This window comes from Mastacembelus armatus, chromosome 4 (assembly GCF_900324485.2).
Source record: "Mastacembelus armatus chromosome 4, fMasArm1.2, whole genome shotgun sequence".
Lineage (NCBI taxonomy): Eukaryota > Metazoa > Chordata > Actinopteri > Synbranchiformes > Mastacembelidae > Mastacembelus > Mastacembelus armatus.
The window spans coordinates 11,143,830-11,157,307 of NC_046636.1; the positions used below are offsets into that span (position 1 = coordinate 11,143,830).

The 13,478-nt window shown below is 39.6% G+C and overlaps 1 protein-coding gene across 3 annotated transcripts in view; it reads right to left on the bottom strand.

Moving 5' to 3' along the window:
* Nucleotides 1-529: 529 nt before the first annotated feature.
* Nucleotides 530-13,478, bottom strand: part of negr1 (neuronal growth regulator 1) — a 135,580-nt gene continuing 122,631 nt past the window's right edge. For 2 of the 3 annotated variants that reach the window (XM_026323567.1, XM_026323566.1), the window contains one exon: nt 530-3,634. In XM_026323567.1, coding sequence (XP_026179352.1) covers nt 3,534-3,634 — 101 coding nt within the window. In that variant the 3' untranslated portion in view covers nt 530-3,533. The remainder of the gene's footprint in view (nt 3,635-13,478) is intronic. The other variant, XR_003296605.1, reaches the window with a different exon arrangement.

Here is a 13,478-nt window from a genome sequence, read left to right on the forward strand (position 1 = left end):
CAACATATCAATCTTCAATAGTTTAGTTAATGCGCAACATAAATGTAGATAGTTTTAAAAAATATGAATGAAAAGGCTTTCATTTGAAAATTTGATTTGACAGTTTGGTATATATCAAGGATATATATCCCATATTAAGGACAAATAAAGCAATTAGGATGACCCAGAGCATTTTGATTGTGAATAAATATGCAAAAATTCATTATGGGTTATTGTGTGTAGATTGTTGGGCAAAACAAAATCTGCAACGCAGTAAAGTGTGCAGAAGACGAAGGGCTGTGAACACTTTCTGAAGCCACTGTATCTGTTAAGGAGGATATTGTTGCAATCGCTCAATCATTGCTCACACCCTCTTGCAGTATTAATGACAAACCCCTTTAGTGCTCATTAACTGAGATATGGTTTATATTATAACATGAAGACTTTTATTGCAAATAATAGTGATTTGATAAAAGGGACTGGTTAATACCATTATTCAAAATAATCAACATCCAGTACATTTCATATGGAATACTAGCATGGTCTTAACTGCTAAGACAAGCAACCAACATAACTTCAGACTGTCATCAATGTGCCACAATAATTATCATGACTCTGAATAGCAGTTGTTTTAGTTTATCAGCAAAGTTGATCCAAATAAATCACAAACAAACATAGCCTGGTGATCTATAGGAGGTATGCATTTTTAGACCAGGTTTAGGAACCAAAATTTGGAAAAAACTGGTTCCTTTCATAAAAAGTATGAATATCTGTAAAATGGCCACCTTAAAAACACAGGTTAACTTGACATGCAGCACAACCATACTCTCTGCACATCGTCAAACACGCAAGTGTGTGAAAACTATGACTACACACTGGCTCTAAAGATCAAAAGTATCATATTTTCTCCAAATATACACACATTGATTCTGTTCTATAATACTGTATATTGGTTCACCTCTGTTTCAAAAAGTAGGTAATTTGATTGCAAACGTTCTTTTTAATGTACCTATCTGACAAAACAAAAAGAAAAAAAGAAAAAAAAAATCATCAACAGTTATGGCATCTAAATGAACCTGACAACATTATAAACTATGCCATACTGTGCCTCATTCAAATAAATGTCACATATCCAGTTTTACATGTTTCAAATGTATTTTTATACATTGTTTTCATAAAGGAAGAGAATAAATATATTTCTGACCCAGTTTCATTATACCTTAATATTTAAACAAGATCATATGGTGCAGTTTTTTCATAATTTTTAAAACAAGCTGATAATTTTAGTATAAACAAAAGAAAAAAATGTCTAGCAGACTTTAAAACAAATCACCACAAAACATAAAAGTAATAACAGTGTTTGTGCTTTAAGTCTTTTAACTGCCATGGCTATTTCTCTATAGGTTTGCAGTTACAAGTTCATGTGAAAATACTGCGTGAATGTGGGTACTGTTAGCCCCTCAGTCGCAGGGCAAAAAAAAATAACACAATCCAAATCCAAGGAACACTTGCAAACACGTTAATCTGTATGACAAATACTGCATTTTTATCATATGCAACTGGCTTATTTGAAAATACCTGCAAGAGCCATAAGTTGAGAGATTCGATTTTTACTCATTATAATACCTAATTTGAAAGATAAGTCAGCTAACAGTTTATGAACATTCAATCATCAGTAATATGTCAAACAAATGAGCTGTATTTTATTAAGAGCTTCTGGAAGTGTCCTTCAAAAGAAGGTTAATTTCATGTCTATGACACTATTAAGGCATTACAGTACAGTATCTCTGTTTACACCATGGGCTGAAGATACTTGAGAATGACTATGTCGTGCTGACATTCTTGTCAAAAAGCAACGTAACATAACAGTAACACTGTTTCTGAGCCTTGATATGGCTGATTTGGCTGGAAAAAAGGTTTCTCCTATTAAATGATCTCATGGTTTAATTTGTCCTGAACTCTGGTGGATGTTCACTGGACATGTGGACACTGTCTTAAACTTACTCAGCTTTGAGTATCTGTTAGCACCTTAGGCCATGTTTCTAGTGATGAGCATGTTCATAATCTATTTTGCATTCTGTTGCTCATAGTCAATGTAAAAAGGACTCAGATTGGAATCAGAGCAGGTTTCGTGATTGTACTTTTTTTTTTAAGGTTGTGTACCGAACCTCATATGTTGGTACATTTACCAGAAATCTAAAGTTATGTGTCCTTTAGCTCTCTGGATTTTCATTACTTGCTAACTGCAACAGCAAAGTAGCTATATTTACTTTAAAATAGACTGTAGCATATTTAAGTATTGAGTTATTTTGTGAAGAAAAGGAGAAGAATAAACTACAGTGCGCCAGAATGCTGCTTTCCCAGAATCCATCATCTACTGTTAAGTGTCATGCCAAAAGCTGAAGCCAAATGTGACCTACGGTGTGCAGCTGTAGGTTTTCAGCCAGTAGATCAGTAGGTACACAGTGGATTCAGAGACAAAACGTTCTCTTCAGACCTACTGGAGGTGGCATGTTTCAAAGAACTGCATCTTTAAGAGAAAAGCTTGAAACAACTGCTCTGCTTCTTCTTCTCTACTGCAACATTCACGTCTGTGGACTCACTGGAAAAAAAAAAGTATGGAGAATATACTGTAGTATTTATATTTTTACAAAAAATGTAAACATAGGGCAGCAATGGTCCTCCCTTCATACTGTACAAAGTCATGAACTGTGTTAATTTTCTTGGTCAAATGAGAACAGCTGGTCCCACTTTAAAACAAAAGCCTACACTATATTAAAATATAAATATACAATACAGTATAATTTGCTACTTTGACGGCTGCCTGATCAAAGCTGTTGGGCAGGCATAGTTACAGAAGGACCCATTTCAAAATACAACAAAGCACACCTTCGACACTGTTCGTCCATCTACTGAGTAATCATGACAATAACAGGTCCTGAAAACGCCCTGCCTTTTTTGTTCTTTTGTTTTTTCTGTTTTTTTTTTGTTCTGTATTTTTATGCACACGCCATTATTTAAATTTGTATTATTAGCAATCTAAATGTATTTCTTGTGTCCATCAAACCATAATACGTTCAGTAAAATATTGGTATGGTTATTCTGTGTACTGAGAGACTTGGCACAATTCTGCCACTTTTTTTAAAGTCATGTACAAAAATGGATGAAAATATCAATTTTGCACCTTCTCCTCCCACAGAAACAGGCATGAAAGTAATTCATTTGGGAGGTTTGGGGGCTTTTGATATGATTGGAGGTGAAGTGGGGCCGGGGGTGAGCACTGATTAACAATGTAGTCAATCAATCAGAAAAGAAAAATAAACATTGGAGAGAGGAAATAATAATAATAATAATAATAAAAAAAATCATATTTACATGACAGAAATTTCACCAAAAAAAAGCAAAGAAAAAAAAATTCCCCACACGAAATAATGTGGATTATTTTCCCTTCGCGGCTTTTCAACAAACTGTACCAGATTGAATTCCGGCCATCAGCAATGTCAGAAAGGATTCATAAATGCTCTCGACAGTCATTGTGTCTGGGCTGGACTCTGCTAGTACACGCTGATGAAGGAGGAAAGAGCCAGGACCAGGTATTGGCAGGCCAGCGGGACGTGCGCGCTCCCTGTGCTCCCATAGGGTGCAGTGTTGGGCGCTGTGGGCAGGAAAGAAGAAAAGCTCTGATTAGTTGTGATTGCACTTTCACTCCACTGCACCCACGATTTGCAAACCCGCAGTCAGCCTGGTATGGTGCTTCCAAATGAGACTGTAAAAAATACAATTATTGTACCACTGCATCTGATTTGAGCTGGTTTCTCGGCTGGGCTCTTTTGTAAGAGAAACTCATACATCACTGGTGCTACTGTATATTCTATACAGTAGTGGGAGAACTCAGATCCTTTCCTTGAGTAAAAGCACAAGTACCAAAATGAAAAAATTACAAGTAGAAATTCTGCACTTAAAATCCAAATGGCATATAAATACCCATTCCCAGTCTAGCTTATCCTCTAGGAGCTGATCCCAGTTAAGACTGGGTGAGAGGAGGTCAGTAGTCTATCACATGGGCTGATACATAAAGACAATCAGTCACATCCACATCTAAAAGCAACCTGGACTCACCAGTTAACCTAACATGCATGTGTTGGGACTGTGGGAGAAGCTGGATGAACACATGGATTACATGTGTTATTTATAATATAATATGATTACATGAACACTTGGATGCAAAACTTACACATTGTCATTGCATTAAATGGAAAGACCCAACTAAAGGGATCTTAAAACTTTACTTACAGTAAGTTCAGTACTTGATTGAAAACTAGTCTGTTTTAGTAGTCTTCTTTGCTCAGAAATATTTTAAAATATGTTTTTTCTTCTTGTCGTTTTCTAATTGGGTGTTCAAACATCTATTCCCACTGCCCCTCTCTCATATTACTGGTACAAAAAGCCATCACCAGAGAAAGGAGAATAAATGAAAGTTGCAAAACTTCCTTTCTTCACATTCCTTCTTTGTTTTGTTTGCATTTTTCTGACCGGCAGACAGTCACAGTAATATGTACAGGTCTCTCTGGAGAGCTGTGTCAGACGGACAGAGAGTGAGAGGGCAGCATTTCATTCGGAGGGGCTACTCTGCCTCCCCAAAACAGACACACTCTTTTAGCTTGTAGCTCAATAAAGCACACCTCACAGGTTACAAAACCTGCTCTCCCTGTGTACACACACCCAGCCCTAAAGCTGCGTGTACTGTACAGGTCACATGCATGCCTGCACACACACAAAAATACACACACAGCACATCAAGGCAGTGCAAACAGGCTCAGCTCTACCAGGGGAAATCATGTGGTGCACAGCCCATATCAGCAGGGCGCCTCTATTTACACGGCCATGTAATTAGTTCACAGTGTAACTCCTGTGATGTGGACCTCGCGTTGCACAAACACACCAAACAACGTGAACAACAGCGTAACCACACACATACTGTACACATACAGATGCAATCAGGAACATATAAAATCCTTTTCCTCATCTCAGGTTAGAAACAGCTCGTTCTTGCACCTTTTGCAGAACAGGGATTATTGTCTCACTGTGCTGTGGACTGAGCATTTATTCAGTAAGAACCTGTGCTGGTTGTCATTAGAGAGGCATATGGCTGTTGGTGTGTTAAAATAAACACGATGCAGAGATTGATCTTTTTTTATCAACATAATAGCTCGTTGGTGACAATTTTCACAGGAGATGCCAGAGAGAGCGGGAGCAAAAAAAAAAAAAAAAGACACATATCCCATTATCACCTGACACTGCACAGCTTTTACCTAATATTTTCAAGCATTATTTGTTGGCACTGAAGTTGTTTACCTATTAGAGCGAAAACTATAGCTCTTCTGACAGACAGGGGGAGGGAAAAAAAAGGGAAAAATAATGACTAGAGGAACACAAATGGGTGCAAATTTTGATGATGTGTGTCTGAGATGCATGGATGGCCTGTGTGAATTGAAGCCCCACTCTTCTGTCTCCTTGCCTTTCTATGTGTCTCCCCTTCCTATCTCATTCTGTCTTTTTGTACCCCCCCCCCCCCTCTCTTCTCCTATCCAAAGTACAGGATAATGACACAGTTTTCCTGGGCTGTGAGAGCGAGCTGAGAAATGGTAACCATAGCAACAGCTCCTGTCCTGCTCAGCCGGCCCAGTGTTGCCGAAGCCCGAGTGTGTTGCATTGTGGTAACCACGCTAGCAAAATCATTTGGGGCATGCGTGTGTGTGTGTGTGTGTGTGTGTGTGTGTGTGTGTGCGTGAGGTGGTGGTGGGTGGGGAATAGGCAGATGTCACTGTTTCCTTTCCCGAGTTTCTCATCTGATTAGTGTTGGTGTACTTCCTGGCTCAGTAAATGCTGCAGTAATCACATTAATATCTTGTACACAACTGCTTTTCATGCAGCAGTTCAGGGGCTCTGCAAGGTAATTACTGTATCTGTGATATGACTAGTGTTGAGTAGGCTGAAGAGTGTAACAATAAACCCACTGGTACTCCAGGAGGGGAAGTGTTAAGTGAGGTTGGGGTATAGTCTGTGTTGCTGGGTTCTTGCGTCTTCACAGTATTTCATTCTGGGCTTGTTTAATATCTCCTTGTGTTGCTGCGAAAAGCAGGGGCCTCGATTATTTTGACTGTGTGGTTTGTAACTTGCCATTTTAATTAACTCCCCAACCAGGAACTGCCTGCAACACCATTACTCTGCTTATTAACATGAAGGGAATAGAAGAGGAAAGAGACAGACACAGACAGAAAAAGAGTGCTAAAGAAAAGCAGATACGGGGGAGAAGAAGGGAAATCAAAGGAAGAGCGAGCTGGGAAAAAAGACAGTGATTGAAAAGGGTGCGAGAGCGAGGCTGCAGCAGTGGCGGACAGGAGAGAGAGGAAAAGCGGGGGTGGTTGGGTGGGGGGTTCTGACTGAGCTCTACCTCTTTGGGGTTTGAATTTAATTGCCATGTACATCAGCAGTGAGCTACAATGAAGTACCAGAATCCCTGACAATATATCATAGAGAAACCAACAGTGTCAAGATGCGCAAACGCTGGGAATACAAGCGGCACGCTCCAAAGGGAGAGGAGCAGAGGAGATAAGTGAAGATGAAAGCAATACGCTTCAATTACTGTTTTGCAACAAGAATTGAAATGAAAAACTAAACCCTCCCCAGCACTAGCCAGAGTCACATGAAAGTAACAATGCCTGGTACACTCCTCTGCTTTTGGACAGGAGCCATTATCTTTACATAGTGTGCTGGGACTATGAGAGCTACTCTCTCTCTCTCCCTCCATCGTCCTTCTTCTGTCCCCCTTATCCCTCCCAAATCTCCATCGACAGCAGTTTTGTCACCACATATCATATGCACAGCAAATGCTAAGGCCTTGAGCTTCACTCATGAAAGACACGTATAATGAATCACACTGAAAAATGCAACGGTGATGCTTGGTGCAGTGTTTGTGTTGAGTACCATTTCAGATGTTACACACTGGAACATCATTCATTAAGTGATGGCATGAGCCACTTTCCATTCCTCTTTTTAGCACATCACACACAGTGGCTTTTGTAAGCGATGTGAAAATGTGTGCTCAGTTCAGAAATCCACAATCCAGTGTTTTCCTGCCATGAGCTTCACACATATTCCATAACAGGCACATAAACCTACACCAGGAATGAAGGATAAAAAAAAAAAAAAAAAACAAATCTCATGTTTTTGTATTGGATTAAGATACCAATTCATTTGTCATTTAGTGGGTGATTCATCCCTTGAGTTGGTCTTATCCTGCAAGCAGGCTGTCACGGACGACACACAGACAGCAGCCAGCCAAGCAGCATCCCAATCCCCCTGAGGACATGGCTACAGAGATGGGCTCTTCTGAGGGTGGGAGGGGTTCAGTGTCCTTGACCATCAATCAGTGGCCTCTGGTCCTCCCCCAGCTTCTCGTGTCTGAGAGAGCCCACATGAGACACTCCTGAGCCACAACTGATCCTATACACACCATGCTGTAAATCAGGCTAAATCCCTCTACATGCAAGGTTCACAGCAGCCACTAAGAGTGTCTTTAACACTACAGAATATAGTATGTATTTTTTTTAAGGCGGCCCCTTTCTGGTGTTCTGTAAAGCATATACATGGAATATAATGCAATACTCATGAGATTTGATGAGAGGATCCAGCGCTTTCAAAGAATGTGCCACGCTTCATCGTCTTTAAAGTTCTTGCACAATGAAAGTGTCTGAGAACTTTAAAGAAGGCGATCAAGACGTTTTCCATGCTTTACCTCACTTCAATCCACTGACGGTGAAATACACTCGTCCCCTCTAACATTCATCTTCTACCCTGTAGCAGCCTGCCATATTGACTTGGTGCACAATTGACTTGCCAACCCATCAACTCATTCATCCATTTCTCTCTCGATGCCTCCTGAATGCTCATCATAACCAAATATATTGTTCAAAACTCATCACCTTCGCCTCCCGCTATGATCATCACACAGTGCTGCTCCACAGAGCCCTCGTTCACATGGACCTTCGAGCTCATTAGCCCCTCCAATCATTTGCAATAGTGTTAGTAATGAAAAGGCTCCATTAATAAGATGGCCTTCAGAGATCATTTAGACTCCTCCGCCTCCCTGTGCTGCCTTAACCTCACTTCTTTTCCACCACACTCCCTCCCTCTCCCCACATCCTTGTACCTGCTGGTTATCAACACCCAGCAGAATGCTTTTTGGGGGTGGAGCCCAAGCTCTAATAGCTCCTCTCACCATCAGTATAGGACTGGAGAGTGAATGAGCGAGGGAGATGGGTCACCTGATACCTTAGTGACTGAGCTGGGGGCTCTCGATTGCAGGCAGGCTTTGGCCTTCAGCTTGACTTAATCAATGCCTCAGTGGGATATCTGGACACATGAGAGAGCCCTCAGCACAGTGTGAGCTGGAGGAAGGAATCCTGACAGAGAAGACATTTCCAGCTTTCTCCACAATGACACCGTTCCTTTTCATTACTAATCAATCTCTGTCTTATGGTCTCTCTTTCCCCCGCCTCCTCAAACTGAAAGTATATGTGTATGCCTTTTATTTGAATGGAATATCCAAGTTATGGTTCTGGCATTAAAAAAAACCCCAAAATTCAGAGTGACCTACACCTATGTTTATTGGAGCTATCAATTCAAGGACATGCTTTAGGCAGGAAATCAGTGAGCTTGCAAATGATGCACTTTATATGCAAGTCTGATTGATAAATCTCCATTTTTAAAATGTTTTATGAATTTTCCTCTTCAGGTTTTTTTTTTTTAAGTCTACAGGGTAAATCTACATCAGCATGTTCTGGGAATAAACAAAAACAAAAAATGCAGTACAGTGTGTATTGATACTTTGAGCAAGTGTTTTAATCAGCATTTCCAAAAGCATAATTGCTCAATGACTTTGGCTGCTCTTAGTAAGTCTGTTTAATGTTTGGGGCTTAATAAAATGCACAGGGACACAAACAAATGGTGTCAGCATGTAGCGCGTTCATGAAACCCCACTTTTTTCTCTCCCACTCTCTTACCCTCACAGTCTGTAATAATCTCCCTCTCATATATGGGTCTCTCACTGCCGCTCTCTCTAATAATCCCCTCTGCCCCTCATCTCTCCCTCGCTTTTTAATGCTTATCAGGGTTTTATTTCTGTGTGAGTCCTGCTGCAGGACCAAGGATTTTGCTGAGTCAGCCCCTGCTTTGCTCCCGCACCCCTGTGATGACAGTGACAATCTGGCCGGTTATGAAGAATGTCTTATACAACAAAACAGTGCTATTTGCATCCCCATGAACTGCTCCATCAATACAACCAGATAACATCTGAACTCCAACCAAGAGGCAACCCTCTCTTCCTGCCTTGCGCTCTGCTCATCTCCTTCGCCTATAGCCTCCAAAAATAGCAATTCCCTGCTGTTATGTATGTGGGATTATGATAAGACAGTTCTCTTTTTTTATCAACTTCCATTATGGTTCTGATAACACAGCACTGCTGAATGTAGAGGGTTAAGTGCATTTTCTTCTTGATGGATATAAGATAACTTTATCACTGCAGACTGTCTGGTTATCACAGTTCACCTGGGGCTAGTCGAACCTGACTGGAATTTGCTCACCCTGAGCATCTCTGCACAATTACATGAGCTGCAGCCAGAATTTGCTCAGATGGCCATACTGCATGTATAGCAATCCATGTTTTTGTTCATATTTACCTACCTCGAGCTGTTAATTGATTTCATTCAGATCAATTTGGTAGTTTACAGGAGCTGTTGGACCAAAAAGGGCCAAGTCAATTGCCAAGTGATTAGCATGTGCAGTGGATTATGTCTAGCCGAGGTGCTTTTAGCTGAGACCTGAAGCACAAGAAGAGGCACAATTCAACATATGCACACGCCATATGTTTATGTTAATTATTGCTAGCTCAAAGTCTGCTTTAGATAGTGTACGCCCATAGGCTGCGCGTGTGTCACACATAAAATATTCCTTTATTGCCAAGACAGAACCTGAGGCAGTGTATACACTCCAGTCTCTTCTCCCCACCTTGTTGCTGACTGCCTGCAGGAGGTTCAGATAAAAGCTACAGAGTCCTGAAGTGAGCACCATAGATTCAGTGGGTTTTTTTTATACAGCAGTTTGAGACACTACAGGCACACAATACCAAAATCAATTTAATCATTACATTCATTCTAATTCACATGCTGAGTGATCTCATAAGTTGAGGAACTAGATCTAAACATTCCTAACCTTCCTTGCCGCAGTGTCTACCGCAGCTTTGTGGACTATGAAACAAACAAACCCAAACAGAGCTCTAATGCTACTTGTATGACCGTCATGACACGTGTAGCTTTGGAAAAATATAGACTGGAATAAAAAATGAATCTCTTTTATGCAGAATCTAGAAGAGTAATTGTGGTGCTGTTCTTTCTTAATAGATTCAGGCTGTTTCACTAAAAAAGCTAAAAACTAAGTCACTAATGGCAGATGCAGTTAATCTGGGAAGGCAGAAGTTAAGAGTGAACTTGACATGAATTCTGACATCGCAACCGGCTCACTGCAGTCTAGAGGAATGAAGCATAAAAATTCAACATAATACTTATTTACTAAATTACTAAATTCAGAATTGCATAACACTGTGTAGTCATTTCTTTTACACTTCCACACACAACACAGACAATAGGTATAATAAGTATATTTAGCATTCAGATCAAGCCAACAGACACCTGGAACTATGAAATACACACAGGTTTCATGGTTTAACAACACATTATATGTTAAGCTTAACTTTTTTAAGTAACATTCTAATTTGAAAAGTGTCTGGAAACTATTAGATGAGTCTAATGGGGCAAAAAGTATGTATATTTGTATATATCTCTAAGTATATTTGCTAGTGGAAACATATAAGTAAAATACATAAACCTCAAAATTGTCTCCACCTTACCAAGGCAACATCCTTCTAAGTATGTTTCAGCTTAGCTCCATAGCTCTGGCTGCTTTTTAAATGCCTAAGAAAATCAAAACTGTTTAACAGTAAACAAGTCAAGGTGGTTTGATGCACTACAAAACGCTGTCAAATGAAAACAATGGGTGCATCTGAAAGTAACGTGTGACGCACATCCAATTTGAGTGTGTTCCAGGCTTTTCACTGTTATTTAGAAGTGCTGAGTTGTGTTCTCTCTCTACAATGACAATAACTGTGGAACACTCCTGGATGTTTCAGTTATATGAATAAAAGGCAGACAATATCACCTCGCACTAAAATGTGTCAGATCCTAAAAAAAAGCTCTTAACTCTTATCTGCTGCTCCACACACACCCCTCCTTACTCCAAATCCACTTCAGTCTTTCCTCTGTAGGCTTATCCTCTCTCCCACACTGACACTATCGATGTGCAACTTTCATGGTTGCATAAATACCAGAACCGATGATGGGGACACATGCTCTTTGCCTTTGATGTGGGACTGTGCTCGGTGGCTGCAGCTCCCAAGTCTGTGAGTACCACTCTCTCTGCCTTTGTGTTCCTGTTTTTCACATGAGGTCAAACATTATTGACTGGAATCACTGAGGGGAATGAGTACGCGTTTACCGACAAATTGGACTGGTGGATTGACCCCTGGTTCAACTCAGCTGGGTACCAAGAGCAGCAAATATCAATATACCTGGTAAAATACACACACCTCCCTTTGCAGACAAAAACAGAGCAGATGGATTCACATTTACATAGCAGTATTCAGCATCAGGTTGACTCACTGCTCTTGCGACAGTGAATGTGCGTATGGGAAATGTCAGTTCAATTATATTGCATTCAAATAATTAAGGGCAATTATGGCAAAATGTAGAGGGTCACAAAGTAGCCATATTAAAAGGGCTAATGCCACCTGTCTAGAAAATAATGATCAAAGTTCCACCAGCAATTTAAAAAATGCTGCTTTATGGGTTAATAAGACCCAGAATCCAATTACTGAGCTCCACTATCAATGTTCATTTGTCCTGTATAACGTGTGAACCTGAATATGAATCGTTTCATGTCCAACAGTGTGTTGTTAAAAAAAAAAACATTTCCACTGTTTCAAATCCAAGCAACACACAACTGATGTCACAATATGTTTATTGTGTTTAATGAACAAATATGATGTCAATCCAATACTGTTATGCTTTGTGGAGCTTCAGTCCAACAGCAATAGAGTAGATGTACACTGTAATGGAATGATCTTTCAGCTTAAGACCACAATTAGTCTATCTGAAGTGTTGTATACACCATCTCTAGAAATCTTTGGATCTCAATTCTCTCTAAGCCAGCTCTATATCCAGGGTAAGCCTGGTGAAATTCTATATTATTGTTACTGTCAACAAATCCCATGAAAACACCAAAACAAGGTGTCACTCCTTTTCTTTTCCCTTCTCCCAAGGCTGTCTGTGGCACTCAGCCCCAAATCCATTCAATCCTACTGATAATGTGCATTTTTCAACACAGCTCATTAATCTAGCTTTATTTTTAAAAAGGTTTAAGGTTTAAAGTGGCCATTGTATTTTTTTAATCAAAAGGAGTAAAAAGGGCATATGTTGGGAAAATTAACAACATAATATAATAACACATATTTCCATACTAGTGAAGGTGTATGCATGACTGACTCAAAATAAATGACAGCACTCATATTCCTCATAGTGAAGGCACATACTGTATCAGCCAGAGCAATGGTGTGTCTCACTGATATGTTTTAATAAGAGGAATAAGCTTTATCAGGCTTTGCACACATGGACATATGGGCACAGGGATTGGCTGACAATAAAAACTATATTATCATTTAAACACAAACTCAACATATGGAAAGAGAAAGATTAATTCAAAATGAGGCTACTTAAAAAAAAAAAAAAAACAAACAAAAAAAAAAAACATATGCTGTGGCCCTTTATGGAGACACATTTGTTTAATTCACAAATCAAACGCAAAGGTCATTAGGGAGGTTTTTTTGCCTCTGAGTTCTATGATAGTTCTTTAACTAATTAAAATATTTCTGTTTACCTAAATGTACCTACATCTACACTGAAATTATAGATGTAGACTTGTAATTTGGCACACCTTATTTTTGACGACCTACTTGATCCGAATACTGAAGGTTTTGATTGAAAACTATGAAGCTGGTAAGCTTAAATTATTGATATGACATGAATGAGAGTTTAATTTAACTGGAATAATTTGACTCCTGACAAAGATGTTGTGCAATCAGCAGCTTACCACACACTAAACACATTTAATGTAGGCCTGTTATCACGTTATAAACAGAGTTAACAGTTTTAGCAACAGCTATATGCTGGTTGTTTTAATGGTTGGTTATGGAGAAGACGCTAGCTGAATGTTTTCTATATTGTTCTTTGCTAGTAAGAAAGAGAGTTACTGTTGCAGTTTAACAAGTCTGTGTTTATTGCTAGTGTGGTCAGAAATCACTCATGCCATTGTGCACAGATATATTTACA